General features: G+C 45.2%; 1 protein-coding gene across 6 annotated transcripts in view; it reads left to right on the plus strand.

Annotated features, from left to right (window-relative positions):
• The window catches only part of LOC135374723 (interferon alpha-inducible protein 27-like protein 2), a 115941-nt gene extending 114351 nt beyond the window's left edge, over positions 1–1590 (plus strand). For 5 of the 6 annotated variants that reach the window (XR_010417090.1, XR_010417089.1, XR_010417092.1 and 2 more), the window contains exons 2-3: positions 649–705; positions 1110–1426. Coding sequence is in view for 1 of the 6 variants with exons in the window: in XM_064607646.1 (XP_064463716.1) it covers positions 1110–1453 (344 nt within the window). In the remaining 5 variants the exon portion in view is untranslated. Of the gene's footprint in view, positions 1–648; positions 706–1109 lie in introns of all 6 variants that reach the window. The other variant, XM_064607646.1, reaches the window with a different exon arrangement.
• The last annotated feature ends 14256 nt before the right edge of the window (positions 1591–15846 follow it).

The raw sequence follows: 15846 nt of genomic DNA on the forward strand, positions 1-15846 counted from the left end.
AGGTGGGCAAAAGCAATCCACAGACCGACCGCTGTGGCGTCGCTCATGATCTCAGTTGTCTCGCGACGTAAACACCCAATTATTTATTTCATTTCAAATTACAAACTGTGTTCATTTCGAAGTGGGCGTTACAACTCAAAATTTCTATTCAGTTACCGTACGAAATTACAATAAAAGTCGTAACGAACTCTCTTCGTTCGGCACCACCCTGTCACCACTGCTTCACTTCGCACACCGGAATTACCGCCCAGATGAAAAACGTTTCGTATTACAAGTGGCCCACGGATCAGTCTAACGAAAATGTGTTTTGCGAGTGGAACTGTTTCATAAACCATTTGCAATTGACGATAGACCAAAAGTCAGAGGACGTCACATGTATTCACACACACACACATTCGCTTAATAGAAGGAAACCACTTAATATGACGTTTCGGTGGCCAAAACGAAACGATGATCGAAACATCATATTAAATTGTTTCGCCCTCTTATGTTAAGCCAGTCTGAGTACTCCCCATGCACTTGCAATTGCAAACGTTTTGCACCTGGGGTAATAAAATAAAAATGCGTCGAACAGTAGCCACGGTTATGCCGTTTTATTTCATACTTTGCAAGATGCATGAGGAGGATATTGTGGACTGTCTCTTTCAGTGTCATCGCGGTACGGTTGCTGAACAGTCATGAAGCACGTGGTTGCAGTTGCTGCGGGTAAGAGTTCACGAACTAGACATCTAACTAATGAAGACTAGAACTAATCTGTGCCTGATAGAATCACATTAGTTTTGCATGCTCACGTGTGAAATAACTTATCGCTTATCGCTCCATTTGTTACTATGTGTTGCAAGTTCACTTCAAGTCTTTACTGTGCTGCAATTGGTTGGTTGCTCTGTGTACTGTATGTAAGAGCCTCCTTCCATTAAATGTCTGCTAGTTGCGAGTCTGCAGGTCTCCTGTCGTGTTTTGTTTTAACTCAGTTGTCCGCGTCCCTGGCTGCAGTTCCACCCAGGTATGCTCTTACACATGTTTTGTAAATGAGTGCATATAGGTGAGCTTGCAAAGGACCGGTGAGCTGCGAGTCAAGTGTTTTACATGTCTCATGTCGTATCTTGCAGTTGGAGCCGGCCTGGCAGTACTGGCTGCACCACTTGCCCTAGGAGCTCTAGGATTCTCGGCAGCAGGAGTAGGAGCAGGGACCCTTGCGGCTACGTGGCACAGCGCCATCGGAGTAGTGGCTAAAGGAAGCGTGTTTTCGCTCCTTCAGAGCTTTGGAGCAGCTGGGATACCAGCAACTGTCCAAGTTGCAGTTGGTGCAGTGGGTGGAACAGCTGGTGCAGCAGTTGGTGCAGCAATGAAAGCAGCAGGCTTCGGCTCAGGGAAAAAGGAAACCGATGAAAGTGAAGAGAGCGAGGAAGAGTGCGAGGAAGAGTGCGAGGAAAAGTGCAAAAAAGCGGTTTAAGGCATGTGTGGTCTGTAGCCTCTTTTTTTTTCTTTTTTTTTTATGATGGACTGACCTGTAACCACATAAGTCACAGGTCGCTGTCCGAACGCTACTGTGTACTGCAGTAAAGGCAGATAAATCTTGAGTAGACAAGATGGGAGGTCAAACAGAGGCCTTCTATTTACTTTCATATTGATTTGCATAAGTGGTGGACATGACTACCCCCCAATGTTTCAAGGTCACGGGTCCCAACCCAGCCGAGGAGACCAGCACACGACCTCGGTATACCGGGTGTTTCAGTTAAATCCCCGGGCTAAATAATTCGCGAACGGGTGCACCAAGACCAATCCACGAGCTTTCTTTTTTACAAGTATCTGTCCGATACCACGTACAAGCTGCACACCGTGTGGATTAGTGGGAGGCGCTCATTATTAAGATAAAAATGCAAATGAGTTAAGTAAAAAAGCGTAACTTCTAAAGCAGGGCGCTGTCGGCATTAAAATGGGTACTACCCCTTTTGGGACCTTCAGTGGACACCTTTTAGAGAAAAATCTGCCACCGTAGCGGGTCATTTGTTGCAGTAATTAATTAGTTTCTGTTTACGTATTTTTGTCGCGGCTTGTCGCTGCGAAGCGCAAAAGGACGCTCTTTCACTCCCTTATCCATCAATGAATTACGTCCTTACACCAATGAATTACACCAATGAAATAAGCCCTTTTGCGCTTCGCCGCGACCAGCCGCAAAAAAAAATACGTAAACCGAAACCAATTAATTACTGCAACAAATGACCCGCTTCGGTGGCAGATTTTTCTCTAAAAGGTTTCCACTGAAGGTCCCAAAAGGGGTAGTACCCATTTTAATGCCGACAGCGCCCTGCTTTAGAAGTTACGCTTTTTAACGAAACTCATTTGCATTTTTATTTTAACAATGAGCGCCTCCCACTCATTCACTCGGTATGCAGCTTGTACGTGGTATCGGACAGATACTTGTAAAAAAGAAAGCTCGTGGATTGGTGCACCCGTTCGCGAATTATTTAGCCCGGGGATTTAACTGAAACACCCTGTATAGCTCAGTGGGTAATCTGTTGGCTTGCTGAGCCCAAGATCGCGAGTTCGATCCCAGCCGAGGACGGTAGATATGTGCGGGTGGTAAACACAGCCGTATATAGGGTGTTTTCACATGACGTCAAACGACCGCGTTTGGCCGCCATGGTGGTGGTGACTTTTTCGGCGCAGCTGCCGAGATTATCCAGCACAGGGTATCGAACCGAAACGTTTTTCGTTCCGGTTACATCACAAACGATCCGGTACCGGTTCTGCTCCGGAGCAAAAAAATAACGGTTCATACCGGTTTTTAACCGGATCCGCTTCTGCTGGAAATATTCATCCCCATAAAAAAAAATAAATGTTACAAAATGTAAACCCGTTTTTTCCGCATACATGGTATTTAATATTAATAAACAGCTGTTAAATTGGTGGCTCCTGGTTCCTGTAGGTTAGTGTCTGTTCAAATGGGCTTTCTCCTTTCTTGAAGCACATGCTACAAACGGACTTGTTTGTCGTGATGTCATACGTAAAGTACTTTCTTTTTTGCTGGGTTGGAGCGATCGCGTCCTATCCGAATGTCTGTTGATACTGTCTAGCCAGCAAGCACCACCGCACCAGTACGACGCAAATGGAACACCTTCACTCACAAACGCGCTCGATGGCTCCGTTTTATTTTCTTCGTGTCCTGTCCACAAAAGAGTTGCCATTTCGCACGGGCTTGCCCTCGCGTATACGTAAATGTATTCAACTTAGCTGCTCTCAAACAAGGGACGCGTTGCGCGACATTACCGTTAAAGAAGCCGCTACGCAGCCCCCTTGGGTCGCTGTTTAGTTGAGGAGAGTTTGCGGGGATCAAATTAATATGAACACTACGGCACATTGCTAGAGTGTCACATGTACCTCTAAGTCTGTGTGCGTGCGCGAACGATAAACCATTACAAAGGGAACCTAAGGGTCATAGTATACCGACATACATTCCGCCGTAACCGTAACTCTCGTATAGTATCCATGACATGACTTCAGAGCACACGACGTCTGTTTCATTCGCCTATCCGTATTCCAAACTGACGAAGTTTTTTCTTGGACCGAAAACCGTTAAATATATTTTCCGGTTTCCCTCTTGAGCGAAAAAAAAAAACGTATACGGTTTCGATTCCGTTCCGGTTCGCACCAAAATAGCGGGTTTTTTTTTCGGTTCCGGTTTTCGGTTCGCTCCAACACCCTGATCCAGCATTTGCTCGAAAACGAAGCCTTGAATGGTGCTTTGAAATCTGGTCGCGTCCGTACCTATCTTTTATCCCGAGGGCACTTCGACATTGTCGTTCTTACATTTTCTTTTATGAAAACTATGGTTGTCGCATCGAAAATGCCGTGTTTATGTCTGACTTGTCAGAGGACAGCTCACAGTCGTGACCAGGGGCGGATCTAGGATTTTTCCGAGGGGGGGGGGGGTCCGCTATGGGCAAGTGTCCGGTGCATGCTGGGATCGGTCCACTGAACCCTACGTTTAAGTCTGGAATTGAGGGGGCGTCCGGACCCCTGGACCCCCCCCCCCTCTAGATCCGCGCCTGACCGTTACCAATGCTCTGCATCAATATGCCGTCGGCAACCGGTTGACGACTGGACAACAATAGAGCACGGCGAGGGAGGTGGTTCAGCCGTGACGGCGCATGACGCGATTCGGGTTAGGCTCCTCCTAATGGCCAGTCTCTTATAACTCTCTTTATAAACGGCTCTGGGTAAACATAGCATCGTGTGTCGAAGATTTCCGGCGCACGTCAAAAGAGCCCCACGTGGTCGAAGTTATCCGCAGTCCTACCCTGCGGCACGTGTAGCACGTCGCCACACAAATAGGCTGATCCACCTTACGTGTAAATTTACTCCTAATTTGTTACACGGTACAGCGATCGCGTCTGACTGGATACTGTTATGGCTTCGCGAAGCGAGATGGGCTGTTACACGAAGGCAACTAGCACGTACATAAACCTCTGTGAAGATATAAGTTCTGGCCCAATGTTGGTATTCAGACCGTTTCAGTCTAAGTCCGTTTGAGACCTTTCAGGGCGTCAGCTCCCGCGCCACTTTGATACCAATACCCGTATGATCATCAGAAGTCCCAATTTTCCGCGGAACAAATATTATATGCCGTGCTATATATCGGAAATTTTGGCGTTCTTCCGCGTGGAGTGTTCGACGTAGTAATGGTCGTAGGTCCGCATAATGAGCCCCCCCCCCCCCCCCCCCCGTCGCAAACATCTCTGGGCGAACTGCAACGGTGAAACGCTATTCATATTGTATGTGTCCAGCAATAACCCAGGCAGCGCAACATCTTTGCTCAATATTGGTGCAATACTGTCGATACCGGCCCAGGATTGGACCAGTATTGTGCCAGGTTGTTGCGCTGCTTGGGAATACACGTTTTATATTTCTTTTGACTACCTCACCTTCGCGCATATTCCGCTACTTTCGTTTCGTACCATCAACTGGCACACGTCGCACACCCAGCGCAAAACGCTATCCTGCTTCCGTGGTGCTCAGCGAAACTAGTCTGTATAAGTAAAACTGGAACCGCATGGTGTGTATCTCAGCGCGGGAAACGCGCCGTAGTACACTTCGCGCAAAATGTCCCCGGAGTCCAGCGTCCTGCCGCGGCGTTTCGCGAGCGGCAGCCAAAGCGGCGTCGAACAATAGAAACGAGACGCGACCAGCTCCCGTGGCATAGTGGTTAGGATGATCGCTTTCCACGCCGAGACTGGGAGGTGACACGGGTTCGAATCCTGTCACCGGCTGTGCTGTCTGAGGTTTTCCCTGGGTTTTCCGAAGACTTTCCAGACGAATGTCGGCACAGTTCCCCTTGAAGTCGGCCCAGGACGCATACTAACCCCCCTGTCCCCCACTCCTTCCTGCTGTACTCTCTCCACCTGTTCACGTCTGTACGCCGCTCGTAGCCACAGTTGCTTCGCGGCGCTAACACGGAATTAAAAAAAAAAAAAAACGAGACGCTCCCCTCGAAATCAGAAACGAATACATATTAGGCGTTTGGGCGACGGAAGAGGCGGGTACGACGCGCACGAGTGGCCAATCACTTCTGGGGATTACCTCGGACGAAACCCTCGTCATAACCGGCCGCCATAACTGGACTTCCTCGCAAAAGGGAGAAGCCGCCAGGAAAGTCGGAGAAAGAGCTTTTATATAATCAGAAGTACGATTCTCCGTCCACGTAGATGGAGCAGGTTTTCTACATCTACGTCACAAAAATGGCTGCGCCCATGTCTTGTTTTCGTAATAGGAAGACAAAATTGAGAAACCAAGGTGCGTTACGGGGGCAGTTGGATGTGCTCGTTCTGCATATCACAACCATTTTAACACATCGGGAAATCGGCGTAGCTGACCGTTAAAGGGATTTCGCCCGTTTTAAAGGGCTCTGCTGCTGCCTTTTCCGTATTTGTGGTCACCTCTGTTACAATCCCACTGCAATGGCATGACATAAGTCGTGCGTAATGTCTTTGGCACAAGGATTAAAGGGTTTCGTCCGTTTTAGAAGGCTCTCCTGCCTCGTATTCCGAATTAATTTTGTTGTGGCCTCTGTTACAATCCCAGTAGAATGACGTTGCATAATTCTCTGATCATGTCTTTGGCACCATGGTTGAGGAGGTTTCGTTCGTTTTAAAGGACTATACGGACGACGTAAAGGACCATAAAGGACGACGTAAGCGTCAATAGTAATTGAAATTACGTTGCTCGCCCAGTGCCTCTGCAAGAAGTTAAATTGCATTCTTAAAACCGTGTGTACCACCTCGTTAAACTGCAAAATGCAACAGCGGTGGCTGCGCCACTGGCATCAATGTGGTGAAAAGTAATTCGAATTACAGCGCTCCCCTTGCTTCTGGTAGAAATTACGTAAAATTCCTAAAAGCGTGTACACCGCTCCTTTAAACTGCAATGTGCCCGTGGATGTATCCGCGGCACCAAAGCAGTAAACAGCGACTCAAATTACATTGCTCTACTGTGCTTCTGGAAGAAGCTGGATAAAATTCCCAAGCAGGTGTGCACCGCCCCTTTAAACTGCAAAATGCAACATTTGCAGTGGTTGCACTACTGGTGCCAATGTGAAAAACAGTAATTCAACTGACGTCGCTCCATGGTGCTACATTGGCGTAAAAGCGTATATAGCGTGAAATGGGCAGTGTTCAGGGAAATGCTGTTGTAGAGGGCCGGGCCACTAAATGTTGGTAGCAATGTCAGCAGTAGGGCTTGATGATGGATGCGAGCCTGTCTGGAGACGCTCACTGTCCACGGCAGGGTTTCTTAAAAGCGAGAACGAGGACCAGAGTCCAGATGAGGCAAGGAAACAAGCGAGAGGGTAAAGGTATGTATATATGATATCAAATTTCTCTCTCATGTGGATTCCCGGTCATGTGGGCTTATCCGGTTATTCAAGGGCAGATGGGGCTGCACGACGCGTGCTGCACAAGTTATGACTCATGCTACGGTGCATTTTCCGCTTACTGTTTCTACTTGTTGAATGTCAATACGCCGCCGGTATGCTGCTCGGGCCCAAGCGTTCAGAGCTGAGGCTGCCTCATACAACACTCGCATGCAACAAAGTGGAGAAACGGACAATGTAAATGTACGTGTGGGGTGACGGTGGCCTAGTTTTTAAAAAAAAAGAAAGAAGAGGCAGATGTCCATCAACCTAAATTTTCTGTCTGGGCAGGGGAAAGGGTGTGCTGTGTTAACGTCCTGGAACAACATAGAAACATAAAATAGGCTTCTTCAAGACCGATTCGACGAAGTCTTCGAGACTTTAATTATTAATAATGTATTATAATAATGTGTAATAATAATATAGTATAATGCGCAATAACGTATTATAATAATTTTAATAAGCTTCAAATTAACCAAAGCTAGAAGACGTTATGTAGACAGGATAGAGGACGTTTTCTAAACAAACAAGCAAAAAAAAAAGTTTTGCCACTTCCTTTTTGAGGCGTTTACAAGTCGTTTTGTGCTACTAGGGAACGCACTCGTAGCTTTGAGGATCTACAACACTTGACACGTAAATCTATTGCAGGGTCATAGGATACCAAACTTCAGTGAGAAGATGTGTTCACTGAAAGTCTGACCATGTTTGAATTACATTAAAAACTTCGGCGAACCGGTTCAATCGAAAGACTGGGAGGTGGACCGTTCGAATTGTACCACTACCACCGGCTGTACTGCCTGAGATTTTCCTTGAGTTCTCCAAAGACTTTCCAGGCAAATGTTGCCACAGTTCCCCGTGAAGTCGGCCCAGGACGCATAATAAACACCATGTCCCCCACTCCTTCGTGCTGTCCTCTCTCCATCTGTCCACGTCTACACGCTGCTCATAGCAACAGCTGCTTCGCGGCGCTAACAGGCAATTAAAAAAAAATAAGTTGAATGCCTTTGCGCTAAATTTGTTTCGGTACAAGTTCGCAGCAAATTTTAAATTTGGTCATGCATGTTTCGCGTACAGTTCTTATTTATTTTCAGTATGTTTCACCAGTTTGCCTGCACATTTCTTGAAAGTGATCAGGCGACCGCCGAAAAGGGAGCCCCATTCTGCACCGTGCATACCAATACCAAATGCGAACGTGCCGACGCCGCCGACGCGACCGCTTCGCAGATTACACCATAGATGGCGACTGTTTTGCCACCGCGCTGTAGCACAGTGCCAGACATGTACAAGTTACTCAAAAATGTATTTAAGATAAGATAATAAATACTGACGTTAGAATGTAATTAAGATAGAGTATAAATACATGAAAATTAAAGTAATTAAGATAAAGTACAAAATACTTCAAAAAGTATTTGAAATACAATTAAGATACTGTTTATCCTTGAACGCAAAAAGTCGCCGCTATGTGACATGAATCACCTAAACCCCGCGTACTATGCAAGCCGTTCCTGTGTGATAGGAGTCATCTAAACACAAGTCCCAAAAAGATGACAAAGAGATGCCACATAACTCCACTAAGTATATGTGACCCAGAACAAAGCAAACTTCTAGCAGGTCCCCGCTCGGCGAGGTCAGAATTCGGCGTCACGGCGTCAGAGCACACATAATAGAACCCTCACTCGCCAAGGAGTAGTACACACAACATCTCTAAATGGAGGCCTCCAAGAAGTGCCAATGTCCGGGTCAAGTCCAAGGAACTCAGGAAATTTCCACTGAACAAGCGAGATAATGGAAAGACAAGACACGGAAAGTTTGAGAGGGAGATCCAAAATATGTAATTAGAGTATTGAGTAGAAAATACCATAAAATGTATTTTAAATAGAGTACAAATACACAAAACAAAAAGTACTGAGTAGAGTACCAAAATACCGCAAATTGTATTTTAAATACAATACTCCAAATACGTACAAGTCTGCACAGTGCACATGGTGAACGAGCGACACAGGCAAAGAATCGTGGGTGAAGTCTTGTGAATTAGTGAGCGAATGTTTTCATCCATCGGTTCATTCGAGCGACTCGTGAACGAATCCTTCACGAACGACATATTTCTCGTTGACTGGAATGAGTGGAATATACAGGTGAGCGTCTGCTCTGCTCTCGGGAGAGAGCGATGAAAGGGGGAAAGCAGTCGCATAGTGGTGCGCAGTAAAGAGCAGAAAGTATTTGCGCATAGTTTCGTTTTTGGAGTCTGCTGCCTGGCGTTTACCATTTACCACCACGCGTCGGCGTTACTCGCTTGGGACCGTCAACTGCAATTTATAACGCTGGTAAGTGGTTTCTGCAGTGTCCTAATCCATCGGTACTTAAAATGTGTACATTTGTATGCGTACGAGACCATTGCGTAACTTGAGGAACAGAGACAGCAAAATCTGGGGGTATCCAGAAACTCTACAAATCCATGATATAAATTGAAAATCCCACATCGGCACAACGCCGGCACTCAAGGGGACGTGTGGTCAACAGACGTAGACTAACCTAGGTCTTATTATACAGTCACTATATAGGTCCCACATACAGTGGCGTATCTAGGGTGTGGCAGGTGTGGACAGGTGCCGTGGGCGCCAGGTGAACAGAGGCGCCATTATGTGGTCGGGTGTGAACGTGCCAGGTCGTGCACTCAACCTGGCACATTCGTAAATGATCTAAAGCACCCGCTATTAGAGAGGTTGTAGTGTGAAACCTAGTGCGGACCACACGAAAACGCATCCCCAAGGACATCGTGTTAACCATGTTGCCATGGGCGCAGGTAGCTCTAGATACGCCACTGCCCACATAACTAAAAACTATCATCTATATATATAGCGAACCCTCGATACGTTTTGTGTTGCTGCACTACTAAGCCCAACCGGCGAAACCGTCTCTGAAATGTGCATCTCATTCTCGAAAACGACCTAGACGGAGCTTTGATTTTACAATTTAGGATTTTGGTATTGCGGACGCCGATATCAAGGGTGCGGGAGAGGGGGTTATTGTGAAAGCTGAAATACATGGCATACCCTTCTAACCCACGTCGCTTCGTGTTCTAGCGGGTTGCAATGCCTAACTTTGCTAAAATGGGCACTTTATTTTAAAGCGATTTAGGCAGACACCGAGTTTGAGTTTGATTATAGAAAAAAGAAAAAGCAGACTCGGAAGATATTGAGTTCGTAACCTGACGACACCGAAAAAAACGCCAAACTGGCACGTTCATAAGTGATATCCCATTTTGAACCATGGTCATTCTTAGGCCTCGCTGTATAAGCTTTGATATTGCATTTGATATTACTTTGATATTGGTTTCGGCATTGTGGACGCTGTAGTTAATGACTGTGGACGCTTAATTCGTTAATTGCTCCCGACGCTGCAGTGTACTGTAATTAATTACTCCCGCAATAACATTATATGTTTTATACATACATTGAGAAGTTACCAGTCAAAAAGAACTCGTTACAAGTTAAGTTACCGTGTGCAAAATGTAACTAAGTTAATAACGAAGTTCTTCAGCCTGAAATGTAACTCGCAGTTACTGAGTTACTTCAAAAAATGAACGAGTTACTTCCAAGTTACTTCGGACACAAAATAGCATTACGCAGGTGCCGCGCGCGTGAGCAGTTGAGATAGACCTTGAGTTGCCTGCGGAGGAGTGCAACACGCTTAGATCGTTTTCGTTTATGTGCAACAATAGAGCTCTCCCTGTTTGTAAACAAATGACGTCATAGTGTTCGACAGCGTCACAAATTTGGTAGAATTGAACTACGCTCGAAGCTAGACGTGAACAAGGTTGCGTCCGAAAGCCACGGTCTTGAGGGGATTACGATATGGTCCCTTAAAGGGACGCGACCCTCGGTCCTGCTTTTCTTTCAATGGGAGGCAGCGAACAAGTGGCGTTCGTGGAACCCAGCCCGCTCCTTCCGATTTGTGTCGGTTTCAATCTGTCTACCAATGTCATGATGACGTTTCTTGGGTAGAGGTCTATTCGAACGCTTTGCATCTCACTCCCTGTGGGCGCACAATGGTTCAGCTTCATTTCAATGGCAGCGGCGCTTACTTCCTGAATAAAATACTGTCATGGATTGAATATCACGTTTTATGGCAAAAAATGTCATGGAGGAGCCGGTGAGAAAGCAAGAAAATATGGGGACGTGAGTGAAGAATGAGTTAAAAGTAACTTGGAACTTAACTTAAGGTACTTTGGCAAAGTTACCTGAAAAAGGAACGAGTTCCTCTGAAAGTTACCACGGCGCAAAAGTACCGAGTTAAGTTACAAGTTACCAGAATAAGGAACTTAGTTACAGTAACGAGTTGCTTGTAACGAGTTACCTCGAACTCTGCTTTTATAATTGTAACTGTATTTGACTCACTTTGCAAGTACTACGTAGTGTACTGGGTACTTCTGGAACTACTGTGTATGCCATCCAGCCAGTGTTTCTCCAAGACAGATTCAGCGGTGGGTCGCGCAACGGCGAGGATGCAGCTCCATTCTGCGTAACAAAAACGAAAAAAAAAAAGAAAAGAAAGAAACTCGTGGTAGCGGACTCCGAGGACTAACAAACAACCTGATCTATTGAATAGAACAGCCATTCTTACTGGCATCCTTTGTTGTATTATTATATTATTTTATTTATTTAATTTTCCTTGCTTCTTTTTTGTGACATCGGTTCCTAGGCTATGGGCATTGCAGTTGCAAACTTTTTGCGCATGGGGTCCACTACAGGGTAATAAAATTAAAAAAAAATGCTTCAAACAGTAGCCACGGTTATGCCGTTTTATTTCACACTTTGGAAGGTGCATGAGGACAATATTGTGCACTGTCTCTTTCAGTGTCGTCGCACTACTGGTGCTGAAGAGTCATGGACTCCGTGGTTGGAGCTGTGGGTAAGAGTTCACGAACAAGGCATCTAACTAATGAAAACTAAAACTAATGTGTGCCTGATAGAATCACATTAGTTTTGCATGCTCACGTGTGAAATAACCCTGGTCGTTATCGTCATGGTAAAGGGCTTGTCACACTGAAAGACGCTGTCCTGTACTGTCATATAGACACACTAACTGCTCATTGCAATCGGGGTTTGTTTCACGAAAATTGTTTCAGTTATTGCTAACTAAACTATTATTGATGGTTAAGGGCAAGTTGATCCAATTTTTTATCATTTTTAATTTCTTTCTTTTTATTCACTTCTTTTCTCTCCGATAAAACACCACTACAAGAACAAGCAAAGAGGTGATGATGAGTTAAAGAGCAGAAGCGGGACCCACGCATTCGCATATAGGTATATGGTCTTCGGGGTGAAAGAGAGAGAGAGAGAGAGAGAAATACATGATGACGATGATATGGGGTGAAAGAGTTTCGTACCACGGGATCGCGGAAACGTATTGTTTCAATGTGCATGTTTAGTATGCGCAGAAATCAATGTTTTACGAAAGTTTGGAAATGGTTTCACAAACTCCTTTGTCCATTGTAACGTTAAGCATAACCTGGTAGCATCAACTTCTTTATGTCAATTTTGCATATACAGTCAACCCTCGGTTTATGAACACCGTCGGTTCCCCGCAAAATCGTTCATAAATCGAGGGATTCATAAATCGAAAATTCCGTTAAGTGAGTACTATCGAGTAAATGAAACAGTATTTCCGAGTTGATATTGTGTTTATAATGCAATATATTGTGTAATTTTGCTTCGGACCATGCCTTCTTCTGTATCAGGCTCACAAAACACAGATGTTAGCGCATTCACACTCTGTTTATTATGCAGTACTAAATAGTTTAATTTTGCTTTGGACCATGCCTTCCGCTGTGTCAATTGAGGTCAGGAACACTTCTGCAAAAACCCGTTTGTTGTTCGGATTTCGAGGGGTTAAGAACCGAGGGTGCAATACCTCGAAAACGTTTTGTCTGTTCAGGCGTCATTCATAAGACCACGAATAATCCCTTTAAATGTTTTTGTTGGCCTCGGAACGATCCGTTCATAAATTGAGGTCAAAAACGCTGGGCAACGCCTAGTTGGTTCCCAGAAATTCCATTCATTATTCGAATATCGAGGTTCATAAAATGAGGGAAAAATGCATGTAAAAAGTTTGGTTCCTCGTGCTAGTGTTCATAAAACGAGGGAATTCATAAATCGAAAGTTCATAAATCGAGGGTTGACTGTATATCAACACCAGATGGCCAGTTTATTCTAGAGACAGCACTCAGAGAAATAGACCGTTTGAATAGCGGCAAATGAGCGTCAGTGTAAAGACAGTTATGCCTTTGACTTTACAGAAGAATGTACGGAAGTTTATTTTTCTCCCCCAATAACTTCTAAGTATACAGCGTGTTGATCAACATAAGTATGTTAAGGGCAGTCGTAGACAGTAAACTATCTTGGGGTCAGCATATTGAGCACGGTAATGGTAAGTCGTTAAAAGAATTAAACGTAATCCGATGCATCTTAAGAGATGCGCCAAGTGACATTCGATTAACAGCATATACAAGTACCACTCTTAATTACCAGTCGCATGCTCACCAACGTGGTATCCAGCAGGACGGACGAAAAGCAAAATATTGAAAGCGTTGAGCGGAGTGCTGTCAGGTTTCAAATTTGACAGACATCATTCACCTACGTGGCTTGCACAAGACGCGTATAGGTGCAGGGCAGGGTGCAGGGCTTTCACTGTCAGTGAAAGCCAAAATGCAGGGTCTTGAAACGTCCTGACTTATATGTAATGAATAGCTGATTATTCGCACCGATTATTTAGCTTATGTGGAACCTGTAAATATACTTGACTCAGACCTGGTAAGTATTTACGTGAGCCATTCTCTAATATAAATGTACTTAAAAGCTGGTTCTTTTCACTTTCGATTATGTACTGGAATTCCCTACCGGAGGCAGTAGCAGGTTGTGATTATCTATCCTTAACAAGCTAAATGTGCAGTTCAATGGATTATCTAATATTTTGCAAAACCGCGCAGGATAATTTTCATTGTATGGCATGTTATTGGCGTTATATCGCTTCTACGGTAGCACCTGCGCCGGGACGAGCAGTATTACTAAATAAATCATATGATGAACACTTTCTTGTATAGCGATCTCTAAGGTGACCAGTAAAATGCGTGAAAACAACAGAAGACCACCGCACTTTCAACACCCTTGAACTGAAAGCATCACTAACAGCGGCAGGAATCAGGAGTGTTTCTTGCAGAGCAGCAGCGAGGATCTCTTATATATGAAGTGGGTTGAAGCGGGGTAGTTGGTTGAAGTACATACTTGAGTGGAACTGCAGCCAGGGGCGCAGACAAGTGGGTTACCGCTAGGGCCTGGAAATTTAGGCACTAAAAACGATGGAAATAGGCATGCAATTAGGCCCTCAAAAACAGCGAAATAGGCAATAAAATACGAACATAGGCACGTTACGTTAATCTGGTACACACTTCGACTTTATTGGTGCTTCAGAATGAAGCAGAATGAATCCAGGAAAAAAGACTACAGTACCGTACATGCTTTGACTACTTGTAAACGAATGCTGAGGAGGCCTCAAACAACGCGATACTGAATACTACTTTTAGTTCTCCGCCCTCAAAGAACTTGAAAGGTCAAATATTTTGTTCAAATATAGACCCTGTCGCGTTACTCTCAAACCACCGGTCTGAGTGCGCTCCTTAGCCTCGTTCCCAACGACGACACAACGATGCGATATCTTCTCTACACCGCGGTTCCCGAGCGAGAGAAAATGAACGGCCACGAAGTGAACCCAAACGGCCACGAAAATGAACGGAAACACACACGGGAAAATGAAGGAAGTTGGCAAACGGCAGTCCGCACGTGCATATATTTCCTGTGACTACAACGGGGTGGCAGCACTAATGGCGGCGCCCATTCCTTGAATCGCGTTTTTGTGTATACATGAACCCCTTCTAGCAAACCAAGGTAGTGAAGGAAACCAAACGAGAGAGAGAGCGAGAGAGAGAGAGAAAAATATATAACAAAAGGTGCAAAAACGCAGAAACGAAAAGCAAAATGCAGCACTCAGCATGAGACTGAAAGGTGCACTCGCACTTGCACCACTAAAAAAGTCCGTTATGGCGTCTAAAAATGTTGAAACAGTCTACAATTCAATAGAGTCGATAAAAAGGCAAGCAACCCTGAAAATGTCGCATTTAGGGGTTTATAGGCATTTTTAGGCAAATGCCTAAAATTCCGGGCCCTAGTTATCGCTTATCGCTCCACGTGTTACTATACTGTGTTGCAAGTTCACTTCAAGTCTTTACTGTGCTGCAATTGGTTGGTTGCTCTGTGTACTGTATGTAAGAGCATCCTTCCATTAAATGTCTGCTAGTTGCGAGTCTGCAGGTCTCCTGTCGTTTTTTGTTTTAACCCACTTGTCCGTGTCCCTGGCTGCAGTTCCACTCAAGCATGCTCTTACATATGTTTTGTAAATGAGTGCATATAAGTGAGCTTGCAAAGGACAGGTGAGCTGCGAGTCAAGTGTTTTACATGTCTCATGTCGTATTTTGCAGTTGGAGCCGGCCTGGCAGTAGTGGCTTCACCAGTTGTCCTAGGAGCTCTAGGATTCTCGGCAGCAGGAGTAGGAGCAGGGACCCTTGCGGCTACGTGGCACAGCGCCATCGGAGTAGTAGCTAAGGGAAGCCTGTTTTCGCTCCTTCAGAGCTTTGGAGCAGCTGGGCTACCAGCATCTGTCCAAGCTGCAGTTGGTGCAGCGGGTGCAGCAATGGGTGCAGCAGGCTTCCACTGAGGGAAACAAGAAAACCTACATTATGTAAAAGCATTATGAGGAAGCTCGCTCAAATATGCTGTGGCTGAAGTAAAGTGAAAGAGCGATAAAAGCGATACTGCTACTGTGCACTGCAGATAAGTTTTGAGTAGACGAAATGAGAGGTCAAACCGAAACCCTCAATTTACTTT

Source organism: Ornithodoros turicata, unplaced genomic scaffold, assembly GCF_037126465.1.
Source record: "Ornithodoros turicata isolate Travis unplaced genomic scaffold, ASM3712646v1 ctg00000746.1, whole genome shotgun sequence".
NCBI lineage: Eukaryota > Metazoa > Arthropoda > Arachnida > Ixodida > Argasidae > Ornithodoros > Ornithodoros turicata.